Source organism: Myxocyprinus asiaticus, chromosome 46 (assembly GCF_019703515.2).
Source record: "Myxocyprinus asiaticus isolate MX2 ecotype Aquarium Trade chromosome 46, UBuf_Myxa_2, whole genome shotgun sequence".
NCBI classification, from domain to species: Eukaryota; Metazoa; Chordata; class Actinopteri; order Cypriniformes; family Catostomidae; genus Myxocyprinus; species Myxocyprinus asiaticus.
In genome coordinates, this window is record NC_059389.1 from 6905051 (window position 1) to 6932184 (window position 27134).

At 37.5% G+C, this 27134-nt stretch overlaps 1 protein-coding gene across 6 annotated transcripts in view; it reads left to right on the plus strand.

The window, feature by feature from the left end:
* The first annotated feature begins 1611 nt into the window (after nt 1–1611).
* Nucleotides 1612–27134, plus strand: part of kcnc1b (potassium voltage-gated channel, Shaw-related subfamily, member 1b) — a 31063-nt gene continuing 5540 nt past the window's right edge. For 5 of the 6 annotated variants that reach the window (XM_051689545.1, XM_051689548.1, XM_051689547.1 and 2 more), the window contains exons 1-4: nt 1612–2376; nt 2503–3150; nt 19203–20136; nt 26710–26886. In XM_051689545.1, the coding sequence (XP_051545505.1) occupies nt 2584–3150; nt 19203–20136; nt 26710–26886 (1678 nt within the window). In that variant the 5' untranslated portion in view covers nt 1612–2376; nt 2503–2583. Of the gene's footprint in view, nt 3151–19202; nt 20137–26709; nt 26887–27134 lie in introns of all 6 variants that reach the window. The other variant, XM_051689546.1, reaches the window with a different exon arrangement.

Sequence of the window (27134 nt, forward strand, 5' to 3'; positions counted from 1 at the left end):
CTATTGTCATTTGAGTATACTACTGAAATTATGGAAGTTGTGCATCTATTTAGACTTAATAATTGCCTGATAAAATACTTATGTGTAGCTAAGTTTGACCTTATGTGTATCTTATGTGAAACTTATGTGTTATGTGTAGCTCAATATGTTTTTGACAGCTTGAAATTAATGAAACCTGTTCTAGATTTGTCCTGATTTGTTGCATTATCTTGCTGATATATGAAAAATAAAACATCAGAATATATCAAAATAAATTTTATTCCATTATTTTCTAATTGTCTTGAAAATATTAGAAAGATTTTATACTATCTGGGCATTTCGTAGATCCATTTGTGATAGATATACATGCCGGGTCTCTAAATATAATGTAAGAGTGTTTTGTGAAATTCCCATGCATTTAAGGGAAATGTGTACAGCAGGAGATTTTGTATTTAGTGCTTTTACTGTTTAAATAATAAAATTATAGAACAACTAACATTTACAACCTCACATTGGCATATATCCTAATAAAACTACAATTGAGAGGTTTAAATTGAATATATATATACTGTTGTGTATATACTAAAATGTATTATATTGACAGATAATTCTGTGAGAAAAAATATATGTTAGGTGTTTAGTCTGGAAGATATCGATGTCTGTGCACTATTTTGAGGGCAATATACAATACAACGAGAATGCTATTTATTTATTTATTTTAGTTTTTTAAATTACTATTTTGGTAGAATTTCATGTTCATAAAAGAAAATAAACAGACAGGTTCTAGGCCACATTTAGCATTGGAAAGAATACAGCACATACACATTTTTATGGATTATTAATATATTGTTTTTAAACGTAATTGTCATACTAATTAGCATTTACCACTAGTATTATCTACTTTCTACATTTAAAAATAATTTACACTTAACCCTTAACAGACTACAAGGTCATTCACTTACAGTAAAATCATAAAGAATGTTTGTGACAATTTCTGAACATGCAACAAAGCGCTTTAGTTCCACCTTTTGGCAGACATAAGGCATTGCAGACACTTACAGCTCACAAAAACCATTACACGTACGAAATATATATCTAAATATATAAATTAACATAATGACCTTCTTCTCTTAGGCACTAATGCATTGGTCAATTTAGATGTGTATCATTTTAATGGCGTTTCAATGGTTGCACTTGAGGGCTGTGTGGTACAACCAAGGGCGTAGATTTGGCTTGAACATGGGGGGGGGGGGGGAGGTGGGTGTTGCAGCTTGAAGCATTTGCATGGTTCCATTGATCATGGTTTGAGGGGGGGGGGGGGTGTTGGGGGGTGGTAGTCTACGCCCCTGGTCACAACAAGCATCTCTACTGTGAAAATAAAAGCTTTAATCATCAATGTATGAATTCCGAGTTGCCTATAAGGCAAATTGCCGAAAGGTTATTTCATCCGGTTGGAGCTATTATCACCCTTTCAAAGGTCGACGGAACGGCATGCAGCACGCAGATGTCCCCGAAATTTAACAGCTCACCCCCTCCCAGTCCGCCTACTTCACGGACATACACCCCTCCCAGGCAAATGTGTTCTGATTTCAGTTGTGCACCTCCTACTCATCGCCAGATCATCCTCTAAAAACAGACACAACCAGTTCGCAATCCGAGCGCAAGCAACAACAAAAAAAGCGCGCGTTTAGCATCCGTCCGCGCTGTTTTTCAGTAGTTTCAAAACCCTCAGATATACCCGCCACGCTGTTGTAATCGCAACCGTTCTGCTTTAATGGGACTTTGAACGCATCAGTGGTTTCAATCCAACAAACACAGAACGTCCCCTTAACGATAGCGCGTGGTTCCCCTTTGTTTTTGTTTGTTTTGTTGTTTTGTTTTTTTCCGGGAACGTTCTTAACATTTTAGGAACGTTCTTTTTAGGTTTTATTTGTAATAACCATAAACTAACGTTCCCAGAACGTCCTGGGAACCAAAAATTGTTTGCTGGGAAAGCGCCATCGATCGAGCCCGTTCTGAATGCGTAACCATTTAAGACGCTGTTGTTTTTTGAAAGCCAACAGAACTGCTGAAGGCAAGGAATGATGTTTTGCTGTGCCTTCTCCAGGAAAACGGACGTGTAGCACTGAAGACATCTTTTGTTTCCTTATTAGAGGAAGACTGTAACACAATAGGGACACTAGACTCATGAAGGCTGGACGGATAACTGGCGCTGTCCGTTCAGCACCACCGCCAGACTCACCTTGCGCGCAATGACAACGTAGAAAAACTCCCTGACCCCCTTAAAACCCGAGACGGGGCGTCAGAATTGGTTTGCATCTATCCTTTGGAGTCATTCAAGGCCATGTAACCACTTTGGATAAAGCGCTTTTGGATTTCCATTGTTGATTTCGAATGGTGAGTAAGCGTGGCGTTGACATGCACTTGGAAACATTGGTTACTAAAACGCACCAGCAACATATTGATCTACTTTTATAATACAAATCATTTGCACTCTTTCTGAACATTGCATTGTTTGATAAGGTCTATGCACATGTGTTGCACGGGTCCCAGCGGTACGATGATGCCCGGCGTTGGTAGAAGATATGACTAGAAGGGGACGCCATGGGCCAAGGCGACGACAAGGATCGCATCGTGATCAACGTCGGAGGAATCAAGCACCAGACCTACCGCAGCACCCTGCGCACCCTGCCCGGCACACGGCTCTCCTGGCTGGCAGAGCCGGACGCGCCCAACAACTTCGAATATGATGCAAACATTGGGGAGTTTTTCTTCGACCGTCACCCGGGCGTCTTCGCCCACATCCTCAACTATTACCGCACGGGCAAGCTGCATTGTCCGGCAGACGTGTGCGGACCCTTGTACGAGGAGGAACTTGCGTTCTGGGGTATCGACGAGACGGACGTGGAGCCGTGTTGTTGGATGACTTATCGGCGACATCGGGAAGCCGAAGAGGCTTTGGACAGCTTCGCTGGGGGTGCCCTCGATCTCGGGCACGAAGACCCGGAGCCTGATGGGGTGGTAGAGGCGGCCGAGGGCGACGAGGGCGTTGAGATGACCCGGAGACTGGCGCAAGGCGACTCGCCCGACAAAAGATCCGGGCGTTGGAGCCGATGGCAGAAGAAGACTTGGGCGCTCTTTGAGGACCCTTATTCGTCGAGATACGCGCGGGTGAGTGCCAATAGATGTTATACAGTTTAAACATACCCCATTATGTTCTGCAGACCACTTGACGGTCAAATGATCCTAATGAACACATCAATGATTCTTGATTGATCATTTGACAAAACAGTGGTTGATACATCCATGCAGTTGCCACCAACTTATGTTGTGGAACAAAGAAAAACAAAGTTGCCCATAAATTCCCACATTTAGAGTGACCTTGAAAAAAAAGACCTTAAAATCAAGAATATTACCACATATTCAGGATTGGGGGAACCCAATGCCGACCAATAATCTGAATATTCAAGGATTATTCAAGGATTATTCCGGGTTCAATATAAATGAAACTCAATCATCAGCATTTTGTGGGATAATGTTGATTACTACAAAAAATGTAATTTCGACTTGTTCCTTCTTTTCTTGAAAAAAGGCATAAATCTGGGTTCCAGTGAGGCAATTACAGTGGAAGTGAATGGGGCCAATCCGTAAACGTTAAAATACTCACTGTTTCACAAGACATAAACCATATGCGTGTTAACATGATTTTAGTGTGATTAAACCACTTACAAACCTTTTCTGTGTACAGTTATATCCAATTTACAACTTCATTGCCATGACGAGGTAACACCACAAACCCTAAAACAACTGTAAAAGCAATGATTTAAACAACTTTACAGTTCAAATAATACATGGGTTTTAACAGATGAATTAATGTAAGTGGTTTTATAAAATGTATAAGCCTTCCATTTTTGCCTTTAAACCCTTAAAAAATTGGCCCCATTCACTTCCATTGTAAATGCCTCACTGTAACTTCAATTTTTGCTTTTTTTAAAGAAATGGAGGCACAGGTTGAAATGATCTTTCCTAGTAATCAGCATTATGCCACAAATGCTGCTGATTAAGCTTAACTTGTATTGAAGCCAGAATATTCCTTTTAAGACTGTATTATTTTCACTTTACTCTTTTGAAAATCATGAGAAATCATGAGATGGGACAAAGGTACACTATAAATTGTGTCATGTATCTCTAATATAGAATTCTGGTATTTACTGGTGTTATGGTGAATAATTTATTTGGCAAATTTTGTTCCATAATGTTTCTGATGTATTGAAGGTTACTGAGAGACTGCAATGTGCCAACTGACTAGGGGTTAGAAATAAAGACTGCTCACATCCTTGCTTGTCTATACAGATCATGTTTACTTCAGAAGCATGCCATGCCACTAACTGCTGCTCACCCATTTTGATGTGTGGCAAGCAGAAACTTCACCACAAACACAAACACACAGATACACACTCCCAAATGTCAGAATGCACGTACACACCATAGAGCATACAATAAAGTGTTGCAAAATCCACACTCCCCTTGAGCATTTATGGGCATTTCATTAGCCCATTTCAAATGTCAGCTCTTTGCCCTACCACTTCCCTCACCAATGTCCCATCACAGTTGTCAGCAGGAATACTGTAAGCTCTTAATCGGAGCTGAGAGCCATCCCAGCATTTCCTCAAGTTTTGGCAGTCTGGTTAAAACAGGTCAGCGCTACACTGACGGAGCGGGGAATGGCCGGCCTCCAAGTTCTAGGTGAACAGGCTGCAGGAAGAACAAATAAAGAAAGAGAGAGCTTATGGGAGATTTATTGATGCTAACTGATGCACAAAAATTGATTGAGTAAACTTTTATAGTACAAATTTAATTGAGCGCAACAGTCTGGTTCCGGAAGTAAAAATCCCATTCATTTTTTTCCATATGCGAATGAATTATTAACGATCACTTACAAAAACTTAAAGACAGACCTAACCTGAGCTCCGAGATTGTTAATCCATGAAGCAATCAGTCCATGTTATTTTAACTTCACGTTTTAGAAATCGTGTTTAATAGTGAAATTCCTGGTGAAGAGCTCTACTGCCCATAATCCTGAAAAGAAACGATCCACCAATCAAAGAATCGTGGCCAGCAAAGCGCACCAAACAAGCTGTGAATTGCGCAATTGAGTCGGTTCTAAAACACTCTCAAACTACTTAAATATTTGTAAAAACATAAAAAAAAAAAAAAAAAAAGACTTGTAAGATTAACTTAATCTTTATTTCGTTTTTGCACAAATATAAATGGTATAATTTGGTAAATATTAATGGTATAAAACTAAGTAAAATCAACTTAACATTATGACATAATATTGATTAAAGTAAGTACATTTTACTTAAATATTTGAGTAAATTCAGTAACTTTTACTTACAAATGTGATATGCATGGTACTTAAATAGTCTTAGTAAAATTTAAATAAACAATTTCCTAGAACACTTGCAAACAGTGAAACCATGCAAGCTCATTAATTATTAAAACCCAGTGCATGCTGGGAACACCAGCTTCGAAAAATAAAGTAAAGTTAACTTATTTTATTTTGCAGTGAAATTTACTCAAATTGCAAATAAATATGACGAGGATTTCTACTTTAGGATTAATACCTGATGAGACGTAAAAATCATAAATAATATTTATAAGCAAGAGCATTCATTTTTACATGTTTGAATGTAGAATTAACTTAATTTCAAGTTCACGCTTACACAAACTTATTCAATGCAGAAAGTACTTAATCTTTTCTGCTCTATTTACTTCACAAAATCAGTTTTTCAGTGTATCTGAATATTTTGCAATATGATATATTGTTTCTATACTTATAGTCAACATCTTTAAATCAATAGTATTGTATTTTTCCATTGTTTTTAATTCGATTGCATCATTCACAGTGCTTCTTGTGATTATAGATCATGACTTAGTCAAAGATGTTAAGTTTAATGAACTCCATATGAAAGAAATGAATGAGAAAAATACTTCCAGAATCAAGATGGCTGAAAAAGTGGTTGCACTCTATTGGACTGCATGCAAAGTTGTGATAAAATGTTCGAGAATTCGAGCTCATTGTAATTAAGTAAATTGAGAAAGTAGAAAAGTATTTTATTTTTTATTTTAATTTGAGTGTGGTCTATGCATTCAGTTTGTGTTTTAAACAATGAAAATTGTTGGTATGTCTGACTTCTAGTGGGAAATTTGTTATTAATCTGGGCTGCACTGTCAGGAGCCAGGCTGTCCGACCCTGTCTGCCATATAGTTGAGAGCTGCTGAAGTTTAGGAAAAGTGCCACAGCTTCTGGCAGCACCACAGAGAAATATAAACCATGCCCAGTTGCCTGTTAGCAAGCAATCAGTATTGGGCTGCTGAAGTCCGCTTATGCAGCCAAGATTTCTGATTTATATAATCTGCAAGACATGTTTTTTGATGCAGAGTCTGAGCGATCACTGATGCATGATGGAAGAATTGGGTTTCTGCATTAAATATGCATTTATGTCAACGGTGCTGGATTATTTTTACTACGTTTTCTAAATGCAGCCCCTCTCAAGAGTGGGCGGCTGAAGAAAATGGTTCTAAGCTTGTGGCTAGACTCAGTGCGCAGAGGTGGAGCTCTAAACTGTCTTAACTGCGACTTATGGTGTTCATTACATTTTTGTGCCACTAAGGTCACCAAATGGAATTGCACAAATAATGACAGTTTCAAGCAAGATTCCCAAGCACCACCTCTGTCTTCCATTGGTCGAGGGACAGATAGTCCCACCCCCAGTCTCATGCTATTAGTGGAGCCAATGTTGCAATGTTGCAACTTTACAGCTCAAATAATACATACGTTTTAACAGAAGAATTAATGTAAGTGCTTTTATAAAATTGTAAGCTTCACATTTCTGCCTTTGTAAGTGCCTCACCGCAACTTTGACTTTGACTTTTTCTTTTTTTTTTAAAGGAGGGATGAGTCGAAATTATTTTTTTTGGTAATCAACATTATGCCATGAATGCTGTCGATTGAGTTAAACTTGTAACCCGGAATATTCCTTTAATAGATGTTCCTAGTCTTATTGTATAGATGATTCATTGGTACGTGTCATTCCAAGTGGAAAAAAAAAGTTTGTATTCATTCATTATCTTTTAATAATGTAGAAGATGAATAAGAAGTTTATTTTATATAGCGCCTTTCCCAAGCTCAAGGTCTCTTTACAATTTGCATATTTCATTAATACAATTAGAGTGATACAAACACACAAACACACACACACACCAAACACTGCACTGGAAGGAAGGCTACCCAACTGTACAATGAATACCAACACAAATTATAACGACTCTCATGTCAAATGTCAAAAATGTGATGGATACTCACAGTGGATCAGTGTGATGCGATCGCAAAAAAGAACCAGGTCAGTCAACAGGATATTTAGTATAAAGAGTCCAGGTAAAAATTTACAAAGAAGTTAGTCCAACTGTGTGTTGATCAGCAGATAGTTCAGGTAACAATTTATTACAGAGAAGCAGTTAATCCAACTGTATTTTGATCAGCAAGGATGGGGTTGTGAGCAAGATCAAATGAGGTAGCGCAGCAATTTGACCAGAGTTATTGTCCAAGAATATTCAGACAGCTACTTGATGCATAAGAGATATCCAACAGAGAGGGCAAAAAAAAAAAAAAAAAAAAACACAGGCACCAGGATAAAGCGGCAACACAAGCGCACACAGCGTTCTCACACTGGAAGTGAAAAGACAGGGATACCCATAGAATGGCTTTCTGTATATAAATTAATAACTTGCTCTGCCGCAGACACAACTTTTCTTTTCTGCTGAAGACACAAATCCCTCCTTTCAAGCCCTGTCCTCCAATCACTCAGCTCCATTTGTGGTATGGATGCCTATTTTTCCACTGTGACACAATATGTAACAAATACATATTTTCATAGCATTGCTGAAACATTATGAGATGGTTAGCAGGTCCCCTTGTGATGTTTTATAAACTTCACCATCCCGTCCCACCTGTTTTCTAGGCAGATATTTTCCAGCCTTATTAAATTTGAAAGGAACAGTCTGTCTATACAGCATATACACCAAATGAGCCAAAACATTATGACCAGTCACAGTTGAAGCGAATAACGTTGATCATCTTCTAACAAGGCCACATGTCAAGGTCTGGGTAGATTAGATGGTAAGCGAACAATCAGTTCTCGTAGTCAATGTGTTGAATGCAGGAGAAGTTGGCACGAGAAAAGACCTGAGTGACTTTGACATGGGCCAAATTGTTATGGCCAGACAGCTAGGTCAGAGCATCTCTGAAACGACAAGGCTTGTGGGGTGCTCCCGGTCAGCAGTGGTGAGTACCTACTGACAGTGGTCCGAGGAGGGTCAAACCACAAATGACATGGTGACAGGGTATTGGGCGCCCAAGGCTCATCAATGTGCGAGGGCAATGAAGGCTATCCTGCCTGGTCCGAACCGACAGAAGGTCTACTGTGGCACAAGTCACAGAAAATTTTAATGATGGTTTCGGGTGGAATGTGCCACAACACACAGTGCATTGCACACTGCTGCGTTTGGGGCTGCGTAGCTGCAGACCAGTCAGAATGCCCATGATGACCCTTGTCCAGAGTCGAAAGCGCCTACAATGGGCACCAGGATGCACTGTGGGAAGACGACAAGCTGATGGGAGTGTGATGCTCTGGGCAATGTTCTGGTGGGAAACCCAGGGTCCAGCCATTCATGTGGACATCAATTTGACACGTGCCACCTAACTAAACATCATTGCAACCCAGGTACACCTCTTCATGGCAATGATATTTCCTGATGGCAGTGGCCTCTTTCAGCAGGATAATGCACCCCGCCACACTGCACACATTTTTCGGGAATGGTTTGAGGAACATGATGAAGAGTTTAAGGTGTTACCCTGGCCTCCAAATTCCCCAGATCTCAATCCGACTGAGCATCAGTGGGATGTGCTGGAGCAACAAATCCGATCCACGGCAGCTCCACCTTGCAACTTACAGGCCTTGAAGGATCTGCTGCTAATGCCTTGGTGCCAGATACAAACAGGACACCTTCAGGGGTCTTGTAGCATCCATGCCTCGCTGGGTTGGCGCTGTTTTGGCGGAACGCGGAGGACTAACAGTATATTAGGCAGGTGGTCATAATGTTTTGGGTCAACAGTGTGTATATATATATATATATATATATATATACACTACCGGTAAAAAGTTTTGAAACACTTGACTGAAATGTTTCTCATGATCTTAAAAATCTTTTGATCTGAAGGAATGTGCTTAAATGTTTGAAATTAGTTTTGTAGACAAAAATATAATTGTGCCACCATATTAATTTATTTCATTATAAAGCTAAAATTTACAAAAAAAAAAAAGTTTTTGAAATTGATGACTTGGACCAAATAATAAAGAAAAGCAGCCAATAAGTGCCCAACATAGATGGGAACTCCTTCAATACTGTTTAAAAAGCATCCCAGGGTGATACCTCATGAAGGTGAGAAAATGTCAAGAGTACATTTCTATAAATTCTAGGCAAAGGGTGACTACTTTGAAGATGCTAAAATATAACACAGTATTGATTTATTTTGGATTTTGTTTAGTTACAACATAATTCCCATAGTTCCATTTATGTTATTCCATAGTTTTGATGACTTTACTATAATTCTAAAATGTGAAAAAATTATAATAATAATAAAATAAATAAATAAAATTATAATAAAGAATGAGTAAGTGTTTATATATATATATATATATATATATATATATATATATATATATATATATATATATATATATATATATATATATATAGATAGATAGATAGATAGATAGATAGATAGATAGATATAGATATATATAAATATAACATAACATAAAATTGTTTTGCATGTCAGTATTTGTTGTACTGCTTATAATTATTTCTGATTAAAAAACATAATTGTAATACAGTTATGTTGAAATATTTGTATTATTTTTTTGGTTTTTTTTATTACAGTAATACAGTACACTTCAGTAATGTAAATTTAATGGGAATCAGCATTGAAAATGAGGGTAAATATAAAAAACTCATAAGTAAAATATCTGGGTGTAAATTGTCATGAAAATAATGTCACAATGCTTCCTTGTGATTTTTGGTGTGAAATGTATATGTTTGGGAGATAATCACTCAGGAAAGGCTGGTAATGTAATGGTCCCAATAATTTTCTTTTAGGAGTGCAGGTTTTATATAACAAGACAACGATTACGTCCCTATTTTAGTCTTTAGGACCCAGAGTTTGGATCCCTCCTTTGTGAAACCGAATATGAGTGGCAGTTATACTAAGTATTGTGCCATATACAAGGCCTATTGGTTCCGACATGTATGCTTGTGGACTCGTTCCAACTTGTTCTCAAAGTAATTATCCAGCCGCATGTCATTCATTAGGCTGCCAGGCTGGGGTATGTGTGTGTTTAATGAGCACATCTCATATCTTAGCTGTATGATGAGAATCACAGCAAGATCACCAAACACACGCAAAATAAATCAGCACCCGGCCGCCCACTGACTAATACAGTTACCATTGCTTTAAGTGAATTTCAACATCCCCAGCACTGCATCCTTCAAATTTTTCCAAAGGCTGAAAAATGAAAATGGGCTTCTAAACTCAGACTAAATGGATGTAAATGATGACACTTTAGAGCAACCATCAGTATGTCTGCCGTCAACGTCCCGCGGGTGTGATAATGTACTATATTCACTGATTCATACTGTAGAGTGCTAGCTTAGGAAGTTACTCAGGACCTCTGACCAATCAGGGAACTCTGTTGAGTGTAACTGAGACCACCCACTATATGGGTCTTGGTTCCATAAGTGTTTTCGCATTCATTTTCTCCATAGGATTTTAAAAATTCTTCATTAAAGAAATTCTAAGCCATGAATTAAACCAACTAGTTACAAGATGAATCACACAAATCTTTTGCAAACTTCTCTGACTGGTGGAGCTCTCTTCAGGATTATGGGTGTAGTTCTTCCCAGGAATTCTGCAATTTAAGGAATGTTCAGGGTTCAAAACAAATTAAGCTTAATTAACAGCATTTGTGGCATAATATTGATTACCACAAAAAAAACATTTTCAATTCATCCTTTTACAAAAGGAACTTACAATGGAAATGTATGGGGCCAGTCCATAAACATTAAAATTAGAGCTGTCAGATTTAACGCATTAACGCATGCGATTAATTTAAAAGGTTTAATGCTTTAATTTTTCTTAATCGCAATGATTGCATTTAATGTTAATGCAGCATAAACCAGCATAAACACTGACACACACCACAGACACACACAGAAGCGCTTCCATGTCAGTGATCAAATGATGAAGAAAGGACCTCTTAACACTATTTGATGTAAAAAAAACAAAAAAAAAATAAAAAAAAAAAAAACAAGCCCAGATGGGACTTGTGACAGAATTCAAGTATTTTTCAGCCTATTTATGGCTTATTTTAATTACCACAGAAGCACATCAAGTCTTAACTATCACCAAAATGCAGAATGAGACGTTTTTGTCTGCTAGCGCTTTTCATGTGGAGTTCAAAGTGGCGCTGGTGTTGACGCTCTGACGCGAATCATGTATGCGGCTTCACGATTGCTGTAGGAAAGCAGATAGCCACAGTCTACTGGCAGATTAATATTGTGGAGGATGAGAGTTTAAGGGATTTTATACCCATTACAATGAATATGCAACCTATGGGGAAACTAGTTCTTTCAATTAGTCAAACTCTCATTTAGACTTTGGGAAACATTTAATGTTACTTGAATAGGTGATATTTTAGTGCATTTCTATCTTTGTAATATGGAAGGCTTTGTCTGGAAAATGGCAATAAAGCATTATATTGTTACATATTTTTTTGTTTTCTTTCCTAAGAGGGAAATAAATGCATATATATATTTATCATAGGTTTATACACAGTCTATACATAAAAATTGTATGGGTTGTTTACTTCCATACGCCTACTGTTGAGCTCTACGAAGAATCAGTAGAAAACTGTAGCAGACCAATTTACTGTCACTTATTCTGAGGTCATCGATGTGAAATGGGAGGGAAGAGGAGGAGAAAGCGATCATGTTGTGTCCCTTGAGATCAAGATGATCAGGCTTTTCTTGTCTTCATTTTGATCACTGGGAGAGTGAGGGTAAAACATCCTCATGGATCAAGCCTTTGGCTGATGAGAATGTGCTTTTGCCCTGAGCTGGAGGGGAGCAGAAGTGATTCAGCATTAATGCAAGAACTGTTTTACAAATATGTGAGGCAATATTTATAACAACTGTTATTTGGAATGAATTGCACAGAATGAAAAGGCTATGAGTTCTGTGAAGTAGAGAGAAACAGTGGTAATGATGTAATACATCTTACCTTGATCAATAATTAACTGCATTTTTACTACCAGTTTACTTTGCAACAAAGGTTTTTGGGAAGCAGTGTAATATACCTTGAAATAATTTCTTTGCACCTTCTTACACATACAGTGTATCTGGTAGCTCAACACTTTGATTTACATCTCAAACATATAAATGTTTTGGTTTTTACATTCCTATGTGATATACTTCATATATTCCCATATTTACATTAGTATTCGCCTCAGACGGCATCCCCACACAAGCGAAATCCAAAATATTCTTTCCTCACAACCTTTTTTTTTTTTTTTTTTTTTTTTGGACAGTCTCTGTGTGAGATTCCACTGGTTCCTTGTAAATGGTGATCAGACCGTGCAGTCCTTATATACCTCACTATACGCTGTACTTACACACCACACTGCCTTTCCGCACAGGCACAAAGAAGACAAAGTGATCCCAGTGAAAGTTGAAAGGCCTTTATTTTTTGTATGTTTTGTGTATGTGCTGGTAGACTTCCTCAGACAAAACATTCCTCCTCCCCACAAACAAACGAAGCACATCTAGGGAACTGTGTCTGTTAGACTAAGCACTGGCTAACAAAGATATAATCTGCTAGAGGAAGAAGAACTAATGTGAAGTACTGTAACTAACAGGTGTTGCTAGCCTGCTCTTTAGTAAACAGAGCCAAAGCAGTGCTTTGTGGAGGGTTATTATTGCTTATTATACTATTATATATATATATATATATATATATATATATCAGTGGTGGGCCGTGCGTTTAAAGTCTAAGCCTTCAGTGTGATTCATGCCATTAAGAAAACACAGTTTCACAATGAATAAGACACCCTATGCCTTTGGGCATCATACATTATGTCACAGCTAACTAGTAATACCAACTGACATTTTAAAAACATGTCCACGCATGAAAGCCAGAACTTGAAACGACACTTAATGCTCAAGCAAGCCTAATTTTAACTGTAGCATGATTGATTTGTGAAATGAACGTCTCCTGAACAGACATTCAAAAATCAATATTTTTCATATGAATCTACCAAGGAGGACTATAATACCTGGAAAATCTATCTAATAATATTTGCAATTTAAATATTGCTTGCAATAAATTTCATTTTGTCAGGGTACACGGTTATGTTGCGTTCCATTCAAGTTGGATGAGGGATATTCCTACTTGATATCTCCGACCATAAATGCATTCCATTCCCCGATATTCGGAACTGCAATGCTCCCTTTAGCTTAGCAGGGGTTTGACTCTCATTAGAGATGTCTCCTAGCAACCCAACCGATAAACAATGCTGCAGTGCTAGCATTTGTGCTACAGGTGTACGATTATCAAAAGAGATTATAATTTACTATGTTTTATACACCTGTTTCTGCAGGCATTTGTTAAACAAGCTTTAATATCATGTAATGTGGAAACAAACTCATTTATCGATATTACTTAATAAAGTGAATGTTTATCACTTACTTTGTATATCTCCCTGAGTGTCGACATACTATAACAATACTTTTGCAGCATTTATTAATTTTGGTTAATGTTAATTTCAACATATAGTAATGCATTTTTTAAAATCTAAATTTGTGTTAACATTAGTTAATGCATTATGAACTAACATGAACTAACAATGAACAATTGTATTTTAAAGATTAATAAATGCTGTAAAAATATATTGTTCATTGTTAGTTCATGATACCTAATGCATTAACTAATGTTAACAAATGTAACCTTATTGTAAAGTGTTACCACGATTTTTTATAATGGAGTCGAAAGCATAGTGATAAACAGCAGCAATAAACTAAATATTTCACCTGAACCAAAAAAGAACCAAACTGACTTCAGTGCAGAGCTCACGCGAATCAGGGAATCATTTATTTGAACTAGTTCTTTTGCACAAACCGCTCATAAAATAAATAGACTTCCCAAATTTACATATAAGTGAATCAGTGATTCGTTTTTTAAACTATTCATTTACACAAACTGCCAAATAAACCGATACACTAGAATGTTTCAGACTTGTGTTTTTCACTAGAATGTTTTGGATTAGCGTTTTGTGATGCTACTTGTTGGAAAATGTAGCTTGTTACTGGAAAAGCTACACTATTGTGAAAATGTACTGAAAATGCTACTGAAAAATGTAGTTAAGTTAGTAACTCCCCAGTACTGCATCTACTGTAGCAATATCCTAGTATTGTGGCACGACTTGCGGTGGCAAGAACCACTGATGTATTGAATTTTCATTGTTTGAGGTATCTACCCATTTTTACACCCTTATTATATACAGTTGTGCTCAAAAGTTTGCATACCCTGTAGAAATTGTGAAATTTTGGCATTGATTTTGAAAATTTGACTGATCATGCAAAAAAAATGTCTTTTATTTAAGGATAGTGATCATATGAAGCCATTTATCATCACAAAGTTGTTTGGCTCCTCTTTAAATCATAATGATAACAGAAATCACCCAAATGGCCCTGATCAAAAGTTTACATACACTTGAATTTTTGGCCTTGTTACAGACACACAAGGTGACACACACAGGTTTAAATGGCAATTGAAGATTAATTTTCCACACCTGCGGCTTTTTAAATTGCAATCAGTGTCTGTGTATAAATAGTCAATGAGTTTGTTAGCTCTCATGTGGATGCACTGAGCAGGCTAGACACTGAGCCATGGGGAGCAGAAAAGAACTGTCAAAAGACCTGCGTAACAAGGTAATGGAACATTATAAAGATGGAAAAGGATATAAAAAGATATCCAAAGCCTTGAAAATGCCAGTCAGTACTGTTCAATCACTTATTAAGAAGTGGAAAATTCAGGGACCTCTTGATACCAAGCCAAGGTCAGGTATACCAAGAAAGATTTCAGCCACAACTGCCAGAAGAATTGTTCGGGATACAAAGAAAAACCCACAGGTAACCTCAGGAGAAATACAGGCTGCTCTGGAAAAAGACAGTATGGTTGTTTCAAGGAGCACAATACGACGATACTTGAACTAAAATGAGCTGCATGGTCGAGTTGCCAGAAAGAAGCGTTTACTGCTCCAACGCCACAAAAAAGCCTGGTTACAATATGCCAGACAACATCTTGACATGCCTCACAGCTTCTGGCACACTGTAATTTGGAGTGACGAGACCAAAATAGAGCTTTATGGTCACAACCATACGTGCTATGTTTGAAGAGGGGTCAACAAGGCCTATAGTGAAAAGAATACCATCCCCACTGTGAAGCTTGGTGGTAGCTCACTGATATTTTGGGGGTGTGTAAAGGCACGGGGAATCTTGTGAAAATTTATGGCAAGATGAATGCAGCAAGTTATCAGAAAATACTGGCAGAGAATTTGCATTCTTCTGCACGAAAGCTGCGCATGGGACACTCTTGGACTTTCCAGCACGACAATGACCCTAAGCACAAGGCCAAGTTGACCCTCCAGTGGTTAGAGCAGAAAAAGGTGAAGGTTCTGGAGCGGCCATCACAGTCTCCTGACCTTAATATCATCGAGACACTCTGGGGAGATCTCAAACGTGCGGTTCATGCAAGACGACCAAAGACTTTGCATGATCTGGAGGCATTTTGCCAAGACGAATGGGCAGCTATACCACCTGCAAGAATTTGGGGCCTCATAGACAACTATTACAAAAGACTGCACGCTGTCATTAATGCTAAAGGGGGCAATACACAGTATTAAGAACTAAGGGTATGCAGACTTTTGAACAGGGGTCATTTCATTTTTTTCTTTGTTGCCATGTTTTTTTTTTTTTTTATGATTGTGCCATTCTGTTGTAACCAACAGTTGAATATGAATCCCATAAGAAATAAAAGAAATGTGTTTTACCTGCTCACTCATGTTTTCTTTAAAAATGGTACATATATTACCAATTCTCCAAGGGTGTGCAAACGTTATAGCACAATTGTACATGCAATTTGTCAATTGGCAATTTATAAGATTTATAAGAGTATTAACCTGTTTTATTTCAGTAGAATAATCAAATGCATGAAATGTTTCACACATAGTAGTTGCCAGAAGATTTCATGGTAGGAAAAACATGGTCAACATAAACTTATGTAATTCCACCATAAGCCATTATTCTATCATCCTGTGGTGGGGCTCCCCTACTGAAATCCAGTTCCATCTGTCCATGTTTGCCACTCCCTCTTATAATAAGCTACCGTGTAAATGGCGAAACCCACCCCCACTCATTTAAAAACAGTCATGTGACTAGCTCACCAAACCTGCTTGTGTTAACCTTGCCAGGGGCTGACCAGAGTCCCAGGTGAGGGTAATTACAGTTAAATTTATCCCAGATTGGTGGAGGACAGCTAGGTTGGCGCCTTACTGTTATCCTATGCGGTCCTTGAGAATCAACAACGACCTTGACTTTGCACAGCGACCTCTGTTGATCCCCCTCACGTTGACACGGCACTTTTCAGTAGCACATTTTAGAAACTGAAGATGCAACATTATCCAAGCATACTTCCTCTGAATTCTGCTGAAATGGATGTTTATGACATTTATGGGCAAGTAGTGTTGGGCAATTGGCTTCTGACGTAATTTGTGTGTGCTTTAAAACCGGGTTAGCATTTATATTATATTATAAATGTGTGTTAGCATCTTGAAGTGTTTTTAAAAAATGGGCAGATTCAGCTATCATTAAAGGAATAGCTCAACCAAAAATTTATTATGTAAATTACAGACAATAAGTTTTGCATTCCCATGCAATAGCTTTATCCATACCTTATGAAAATTAACCATGGTTTTACTACAGTACCAAAAGTTTAACTATGGTATTTGTAGTAAACCCATAGTAATCACAAAATTTACAAAGGTTTATAACAATACATGTATTTTAAAAATGATATTTGTTGTAAAACCACAGTAATAATGCATTATAATCATTACATTTTTACTATAGTAACACCATGGTTAATTTGTGGTACATGTACCATGACTCCTACCAAAAAAAAAAAGTGATTACTGTAGTAACCATGTTTAAGGTAGGACCCCTGGTTTTAAAAACCACAAATTAACCATGTTATCACTATAGTAAAACTGTAGTAACCAGTTTTATGGCAAAATGATTGTATTACCATAGTTTTGGTTTTCCTGTATTATTACTATGGTTTAACTACAAATATCATGGTTAAAATATGACTACTTTAGTAAAACCATGATTAATTTACGCAAGGGAACGCAAAACTATTGCGAGGGAACTTTTTGTGAGAGAATGCAAAACTATTTCAGGAAATAAATTCCCTCCCTGTCCTCTAAGGGACTCCATATTTTCCAAACCTATATGCTGTTTTTTTTTTTTTCGTTTTGGTGGAACACAAAAGAAGAATTTTTGAACAATTTTCACACATCTCTTTCCCATACAACAACAGTTAATTGTGACCACAGCTTTCAAGCTCCAAAAAGGAAATAAATAAATAAATAAAAACCCCAACATAAAGGTAGTCCATATGACTAATGTGATATATTCGAAAAGTTAATACTGTAGCTTTGTGAGAGAAACAGACAACTTACATTTTTTTTTTTTTTTTTTTAAATGTGTTCCACAGAAAAAAATATAAATATATGGGTTTGGAATGACATACTGTGAGTAAATAATGACAACATTTAAATTTTTAGGTGAACTGTTTCTATTCTTATATTCCGGGTTCAATACAAATGAAAGCTGAAGTATGTACCTTTTTTGGTATTATACTTTCTCCTATCCCTGCTTAATATGCAGAGACACATATAAAGCCCTGGTTATACTTCTATTTTTACGCGAACGCCTGTCAAAGTAAACTCCATATAACTGTGCGCGCATATACTGGTGGTTGGTGTATGCGTGCTACGACTGCTATGAGACGCTGTACTTTCTCTTCAGGTGTTAAGACACATAAAGATTTCTTTATATTCCTTCAGACTCGAGTTATACAAATGCAGTTATCTCCTGACCTCCTCACACACGTGTTCTTGACTTGCACTCCCACTGTTGTTGTTTTTACCTTCATCTCCTGATGTTTAGTGGCGATTACATTTTCTTCTAGCGCTTCTTTGTGACAGCAACGGCTCAAAATGTAAATGTTGTAAAGGTTGTTACCTTGTGGACCCACTAATTAGTGCAAATAACTCAAGGCGCATGCGTATTCTGGGTGTTCAAAGATGCGCAGTTAGAGAAATCGCACTGCGTGTGCTCAGTGCTCACGCACTCTGCTGATGATGAGATTTATGTCACGCGTCCTGTACGCGGATGCTCAGCGTTCGTGTCTGACCAAAGTATACTTTGGGCTTAAGTAAGCCATTCACAGGTTAATTTTCTTGAAAACTGTAAACTGTGTCTCTGTAGTGCTATGAAAAGTTTGTTTTAAGATCAGTCAAGAGCATTAGTGGCATAATGTTGATTACCAGAAACAATTATTTTGACTCATCCCTTCTTTTCTTTAAAAAAAAAAAAAAGCATCAATTGAGGTTACAGTGAGGCACTTACAATGTAAGTGAATGTGGCCAATTTCTGGAGGGTTTAAAAGGCAGAAATATGAAGCTTATAATTTTACAAAAGCACATTAATCTTCTGTTAAAACTCGTGTATTATTTGAGCTGTAAACTTGTTTAAATTGTTGTTTTATGGTCATTTTAGGGTTAGCGGCATTACGTTGTCATGGCATTGAAGTTGTAAAATTGGATAAAACTTTACACAGAAAAGATTTGTAAGCGATTTTATCACACAAAAATCATGTTAACACGCATATTGTTTATGGAATATTCCTTCAAGGTTCATTCTTCTCCCTCAAATTCTTTTTCATACAGTAATTTCTCTCTCTTTTGTCTCTTTTTTTTTCACAGTGGATAGCATTTGCATCTCTGTTCTTCATTCTGGTGTCCATTACCACATTCTGTCTGGAGACTCATGAGGCCTTCAACTCCATCATTAACCGTACAGAGTACAGAGAGGTTGGAAACGAAACCGTGGAGAGTTTTTTCCCTGAGACAGAGACCATGGTACAGCTAACCTACATTGAGGGTGTCTGTGTTGTGTGGTTCACTTTTGAGTTTCTCATTCGAGTGACTACATGTCCAAACAAACTGAAGTTCGTCAGAAACACCCTCAACATCATCGACTTTGTGGCCATTTTACCCTTCTACCTGGAGGTGGGGCTGAGTGGACTTTCCTCAAAAGCAGCGAAAGATGTGTTGGGTTTCCTCCGCGTGGTGCGATTCGTGCGAATTCTACGTATCTTCAAGCTAACGCGGCACTTTGTGGGTTTGCGTGTACTAGGTCACACGCTTCGTGCCAGTACCAACGAATTCATCCTTCTTATAATTTTCCTTGCTCTTGGAGTCTTAATCTTTGCGACAATGATCTATTACGCTGAACGTATTGGAAGAAACCCCAACGATCCTAACGCTAGTAATGACACACACTTCAAGAACATCCCCATTGGCTTCTGGTGGGCTGTGGTTACTATGACGACACTTGGCTATGGTGATATGTACCCTCAGACGACTTCTGGTATGCTGGTGGGCGCGCTGTGCGCCCTGGCAGGTGTGTTGACTATTGCCATGCCCGTACCTGTTATCGTGAACAACTTCGGCATGTACTACTCCCTAGCAATGGCGAAACAAAAACTACCAAAGAAAAAAAACAAGCATATCCCACGAGCACCTCAACTGGGGTCGCCCAACTACTGCAAGTCAGCCATTAACTCTCCACAACCCAGTACGCACAGCGACACATGCCCTCTGGAACAGGAAGAGGTTTCTGAGGTCAGATACCAAGGTAGGAACTAATATTTAGAATCTGTTAATGTCTTTCAGCGTGAATACGTTTTAAATTGTTTTCTCTTAAAGTGATAGTTCACCAAAAAATGTCAATTCTGTCATCATATACTCACCCTCATGTATTATTGGGCAGAATGTAAGACTCTCTCACTCATAAGTCACCATTCACTTTCATTGTATGGAAAAAAGATGCAATGAAAGTGAACGGAGACTGAGGCTAACATTCTGCCTAACATCTCATTTTGTGTTCCACAGAAGAAGAAAAAAGTGTGTATAATGACAGTATTTTAATTTTTTCTATCACTTTAAAGTGGACATATCATAAATTTGTCTACAGATGATGTTAGCTAAAGGTTTAATGCACCACAACAGTCTTAATTTGGATTTGCATAATTATTTTCTCTGACCCTTACAAGTAAATGGGACATTCTTTGCTGCTATACCTGTAAAGTTCAAAACATACTTTACGAAAGTACGTGAATGAAACTACGCAAACTCAATTTCTTGCGTTATTGTGTTTCACAATGTGTCAGTCCGCAATTCATAAACAACGCAAGCACGCATGGCATTCTCAACACTGCCACAAGGGGCGCTATAGCAGACCTTAGTGTGAACTGTTGTGTAGTGTGTGTTTGGCTTTACCGCCACAAGAACACACAATACAGGAACGAAATCTGCTTGCCAATTTACAGTTTTAGACTTACATATTCAATTGAGCAGAGGTGTGCAATTGTTTTAGTACAGGGGCCACATCAGCCATTAAGTAAAACATGGAAGAGAGAAGATAACATTTTTTTATGTTGTATCTTTTAATCCCAGAAGAAGTAGTGAGCTCATGCACTCAATGAATGATGCACAATTTTCTGAAGTGTATTCTGATGGGACCATTCTGCGATTGCTTGAAGTTTTGCTGCTACATTTCTATCACGTGTTATTAAAACTGAATTAAGACTGAGTATAATTATTAATTGTTTATTTTACCATACTTCAATGCAGTGGTAATTTACTATTCAATTTAACACTCTATATCAAGAGTCTGGTTTAATAGTAAAATAAAATATTTGGAAATTATAGATTCTAAAGGCTTATTTTAATGTTGGCCGCAAAATAGACACATTTGTTTTATTCTCAGAACATTATCAACCTGTTTACATGCTCATGGGTCATGATGTGAGTCTCATCAGTGGTTTATTTGGCAGCCCATTCAGCACACAACTGAATAAAACAGGCTGCATGACACTGATACATGATTACTGCCAGAGTAACATTCACAAACAGGTGTGTGACTTCAGCATTTTACAAATAACACAAAGAACAAACATTTTCCTCTCTCGCTTGGTTTTGCTCGAGTGTCCCCTCCGTGTGCGAACGATGGGAAGATCTATTGGGATTTTACTAAAGTTCATCACTGTAAAAGTTTGTTCGCAGACTTGGCACTAAACAGCACAAGCAGCCTCACGAATGGACATGGAGTGGCTGCATCACACTTTAAGGTTTTTTCCGAAGAGGAGTGAGAGAGAGAGAGAGAGAGCACGCACACCTGCATGCATGGTTGCCAGATTGCATAAATTAAGTATGACATAAGGCAATATATTTCCTATTTGTGCAAGTATAAATCTCTGATTGGGGTGTTGCATCTATTATCTGGCAACCCTGAGCATATTAAAAGCTTGTGGATGCACGATAGGTCCCAAAGCCAGATAAATGAAAGATCTAATTAAAAATGTTAATGATAAATCGACCCACGGGCAGCAGTTTGCCCTGGTCTGCAATTGAGGGTGCTCTAAGGTTTGTTTGTGCACCCTCAGGCACCCCTGTTTTACCGGGCCTGACACAATACTATGTTCAACTGGTCCTCGTGTTGGCAATGTGTTTGCCAAGCGCTCAAATCTGTGTACCTGTACTTGCCTGAAGTATTTTTCTGGCCTAAGACTTTTGTAAATATGTTTTTTTGCACTTGAAATTAGATACAATGCTTAAGTTTCAAGTTTCAAATGTATTATTATCCCTTTCAGGAAATTTGGTTTACAGTAGAGTTTTGAGAAGACACCATCAATATGTAAAAAAATAAAAAAATAAAACACACAATAATACAATAAAACATACAATAATCACAATCATAAAATACTGTTCTATATAATAAATAAATTAAAAACCAGAACTGAAAAACCTGAACTGCCCTTCTTCCCTTATTTATTCTGCAAGATCAATATTCTAATCGCTATTGGAATAAAAGAGTTTCCCGCTCTCTTGGAATATATCCTGAGAGCTCTAAAACGTCGGCCAGAGGGCATCAATACAAATGGACTCTTAAGAGGGTGGTCAGGACAATTTAAAATGGCCTCCCCCTTCCTTAAGACTTGCCTGTCCTAAAACACTGACAGTTGAGATAATAGTGTGCTTCAGAACAGGGGTACACTTTCTAAAGTCAATAACCATATCCTTGGTTTTTTCAACATTTAATTCTAAATTGTGTATATCACACCAAGACTCAAATCATCCAATATAGTACCATGAACACCTTCCCCTTCTTTCAGTAAACTCATGATGACACAGTCATCTGCAAACTTAATAATATGCCTGTTATCATAATTACTTTTACAGCCATTGATATACAGTATGTACAGCAAAGGAGAAAGTACACAACCTTGTGGAGAACCAGTAGATGACATCGCAGTCTCTGAGAAAACACCATTCACAATTACAGACTGATACCTATTTGTTAAAAAGTCCACTATCCACCTCTACAATAGTCTGCGATCCAACTCAAAAAAGGACAACAGCTTTTTTGCTAATATATTTGGTTGAATTGTGTTAAAAGCTGAAGAAAATTCAATAAATAAAAGCCTAACATGGAAACGTGTCCCCTCCAGGTGACCATACACAAGATGAAGTAAAGTAAGCAGAGCGTCCTCCACTCCCCTACCAGGTCTATAGGCTAACTGCAGGGGATCTAAAGCGCTTTCTACCTGACTTAAGACTGATTTTTTGATCAGCTTCTCAAAGGCCTTCATTACCAATTAAGTAAGGGCCACTGGCCTAAAGTCATTAAGTTCTCTAGGAGAATTCGTGTTTGCAACAGGTACAATATTTGTACTTTTCCATAGTGCAGGAAACTTTTGGTGTTGCAGTGATTTTAGAAAAATAGAGTAAAAAATTCCACTCAACTGATTTGCACATACATTTAGAACCTTACCACTTATCTTATCTGGACCTGGAGCTTTCCGAACCTTTGTGCTTTTTAATAACTTATCAACATCCTGTGTATTAAAATCTATGGACACATCTGCCACAGACTCTTTACGAATGTCTTCAATTTCAGCACTCTGTCTCAATCATGAGAGTCGAAACGACAATAAAATCTATATAAAGAGTTTGTCAATTGTATATCTGAATTAAAACCACTTAGCGCAATCCTCTTATTGCTTACTCATGGGATGTGGGTTTGCTGTCAAGTCCAATATCCAGTAGTTGACACTGGCCCATACTTAAATAACAATCTACTGAAAAAAGAGGGCTAGGTAAAAATATTGATCTTCTGATTAATTTGAACAATTCTGATATTGATTCTTAAAATCCTAAGAAATTTGTTTTTGCACAACCCTCTACAATAAGAGTAAATCACTCGCATATGCAACCAAATTTTGCGCTATTTGACTGAAAATCCCTATGATTAGCCACTGGCTGGTACATTTTCAGATTTCACCCACCAGTGATTGAGTAGTTTTGTTGCAAAGAAGGTCAGCACCGAGATCCTTTCACTGCATTTTGAGAGCAAATATTTGAATTGACTTTTTACATTTTGTGTTATGTGTGCCCAAAGATGAATAATGTCTATTTTAATTGTGTTTCTGTTTTTTACAGTAAGCTGTTGATAAAAAACAATAACAACAAAAAATTATATATATATATATATATATATATATATATATATATATATATATATATATACTGTATCGATTATTGATTGGCACGTTATTTTATCAATATATTTTTGAGAATTTTTTTTTATCCCCTTTTCTCCCAATTTGGAATGCCCAATTCCCACTATTTAGTAGGTCCAGGTGGCGGAGGACAAGTCTCAGTTGCCTCCGCTTCTGAGACAGTCAATCTGCACATCTTATCACGTGTCTTGTTGTGCATGACACCGTGGAGACTCTACATGTGGAGGCTCATGCTACTCTCCGCGATCCACGCACAACTTACCACGGGCCCCATTAAGAGCGAGAACCACTAATTGCGACCACGAGGAGGTTACCCCATGTGACTCTACCCTCCCTAGCAACTGGGCCAATTTGGTTGCTAATGAGACCTGGCTGGAGTCACTCAGCACACCCTGGATTCGAACTAACGACTCAGATTACAGAATACATGCTGTAAAATGTAATTTGTAACATATTCTGTTTGATTACTCAAAGTCAGTAACGTATTCTAAATACTTTGGATTACTTCTTCAGCAATGGTAGATTTTTTCACTTGTTTTGACTATAAAAACTCTGCCAGTACAGTAAGACAAAATACACATGTTAAAAATACATTCTCTGAAAAACCGAAATATCTTATGCAGTGTTGTTTCTAAAACAAGATAAATCAAATTAATCTTGTTTTAAGGATTTTTATGGATTTTTTACTGGAAAACAATACAAAAATTATTATCAAGCATATGATTTTTGCCCTAATATCAAAGGTCTTACTAGAAAAATAGAAATTATGATCCAATGTGAATTTTCTTGATAAAAAGATATGATCGTGCCTGGTAACTTGCATGTAAAATGGCTAGAAATAGCATTTGAGCTTAGCGTAAAGCTGACAATTTACACAAGGTTTATTTCTATTTCTTCTGCTCCAAACTTACTTTAAACTTACTTCTCTGTCTGCTCGTATGAATGTAACACATCATAAGAAAGTGTTTCACCGCTGTTCAAATGCACTTTGGATCGCATCATTTATATGTATAAATGTGTTCCATCTAAAAGGACTAAATAGTAAATTAAACAAATGACAATACAATGCAAAGTAATCTCTTCAGTAATCAAAATACTTTTTGAATGTAACTGTATTCTAAATACCAATGATTTAAATTGTAACTGTAGTGGAATACAGTTACTTATATTTTGTATTTTAAATACGTAATCCTGTTACATGTATTCCGTTACTCCCCAACCCTGGGTATCACACACAGAGAACGAGCTGATGCGGCAAGGCAGTCCAAAGTTACGAAGATTTTTGTACTTCTTAAAGAATGAATGAAGAGACGTTGATGAGTTTGCAGTTTTGTGTATGAACTGTTACTGGTGTAACTGCGCAAACTCAACAATTAGAAACTGCAGCATTTATTATGCAATTCCTCTGTATGTAGCCTTGAATAGGTCTTTAATTTAAGCTGTCAAACCACAAAATTACATACTTGTAACTGAAAATACATTGTTTAAGCTCTATAAAAGTAATAATACATTTAAACAGTATATCATCCAGTGATTTCTAGAGTAAATAATCTTTAATGATTTGGGTCGAATTGACTGGAAAACTATGCGAGTTGCACTCCGTGGCACTGGAGTATTTTGACGCTGGGCGTTGGTGCTGAGTGTGTACCACTGTAGAAAATAAAACGCGCCATGTCGTCTGCCAGACACGTCCGGTGCACGACCCCCTTTAAGTTACCCTGCTGCTCACACTTTAACAAAGTTGTGTTGAGAAATATGTCTGAAAAGACAAAAACTACTGTGCAACGTGAAGCCCCATTTAGATCTGAAAAAAATCCCAAAGTATATCGATAATCATTGGGAAAATCATCTGATTACCAAGGCGTGAAAAAGGTATCGATCCCAAGCCTAATATATGCATATATTATATGCAATATAATATATGCAATTTCAAGAAATATTTTTGGAATTTGTACATTTTTAAGTAGTTAAAATGTGACTAAAATGAAAAATAAATTATGATAAAATAAAATTGTAAAATTAATATTTTCGTAATGTACCAAGTTAGAAGGTCCCCTGTATAATAGCGGAGAGAGAATTTATTTTATATGTAACGAAATATACAAAAATGAAATGGAATCGAATCAAATTGGGAAATCGTTATCAATACCCAGCCCTATTAAAAAACATACACTTTACTGTAGCTTAGCAAAAAGGTTCAAGTAAACAAAAAGTAATATCTGAATTATGTATGCCTAGATGAATCTATGGTAGATTTTCCCCTTAGACCTGGCAATGGTTTCCATACTGTCAAAATGGATCTTTCTTATTACTATCTGTCAAACACTGTGTCTCTGGTTTGTAAGTGCCCTAATGCAGAGTCTAATTGCTTGATTAATCCAGGGGAATTTGGCTGGGTGTTAAATTATTCATTATATTAAACCAATTAAAATAGGTGAGGTAATGTATTGCATTGTATTCAGAAATGTCAGTTATCAAACCCTTTTGCAGAAAGTTATTAGCAAGTTTGAACTTTGAAAGAGGTTATGCTTTCAGAATGTATCACTGTATTGATAGCCTGAAATAAATCCTGCATGTCACCTTGCATCCATCTGAAATTAGTCATCTCTTTTTGTCTGTGACTGGAGATTTTAAAGTCAACGGGGAGGCGTCCAAAGCTGCCCTGGCCAATGAGGACTGTCCTCACATCGACCAGGCGGTGTCGCCCGAGGAAGTCTTCAGCCCTGTGGACCGCGAGAGACCCTGCTTCCTGCTAACCTCCAGAGCAGAACGAGCCAACCACACAGTGGGGAGAGTCAGGAAGGGTACGTAACCAGCCAATCACTGCTAGGCGTCAAAGCACTGCCAGTGCTGTGTCTGAAGTTGGAGCAGCTGTCAATCAAAGATGCTCTTTCAGTGCAAATAGACCGACTGTCACTCAGCATTCTTTCTTGCAGTCTGATTGCTCCTCAGGTTTGGTTGACAGGAAAAACTGTCATAGAAATTATATGTCCAAGTAAGCCATCAACAGGCTTCTTTTGGTTTTGAGCTCAGTCTAAACAAGATGTTTGAG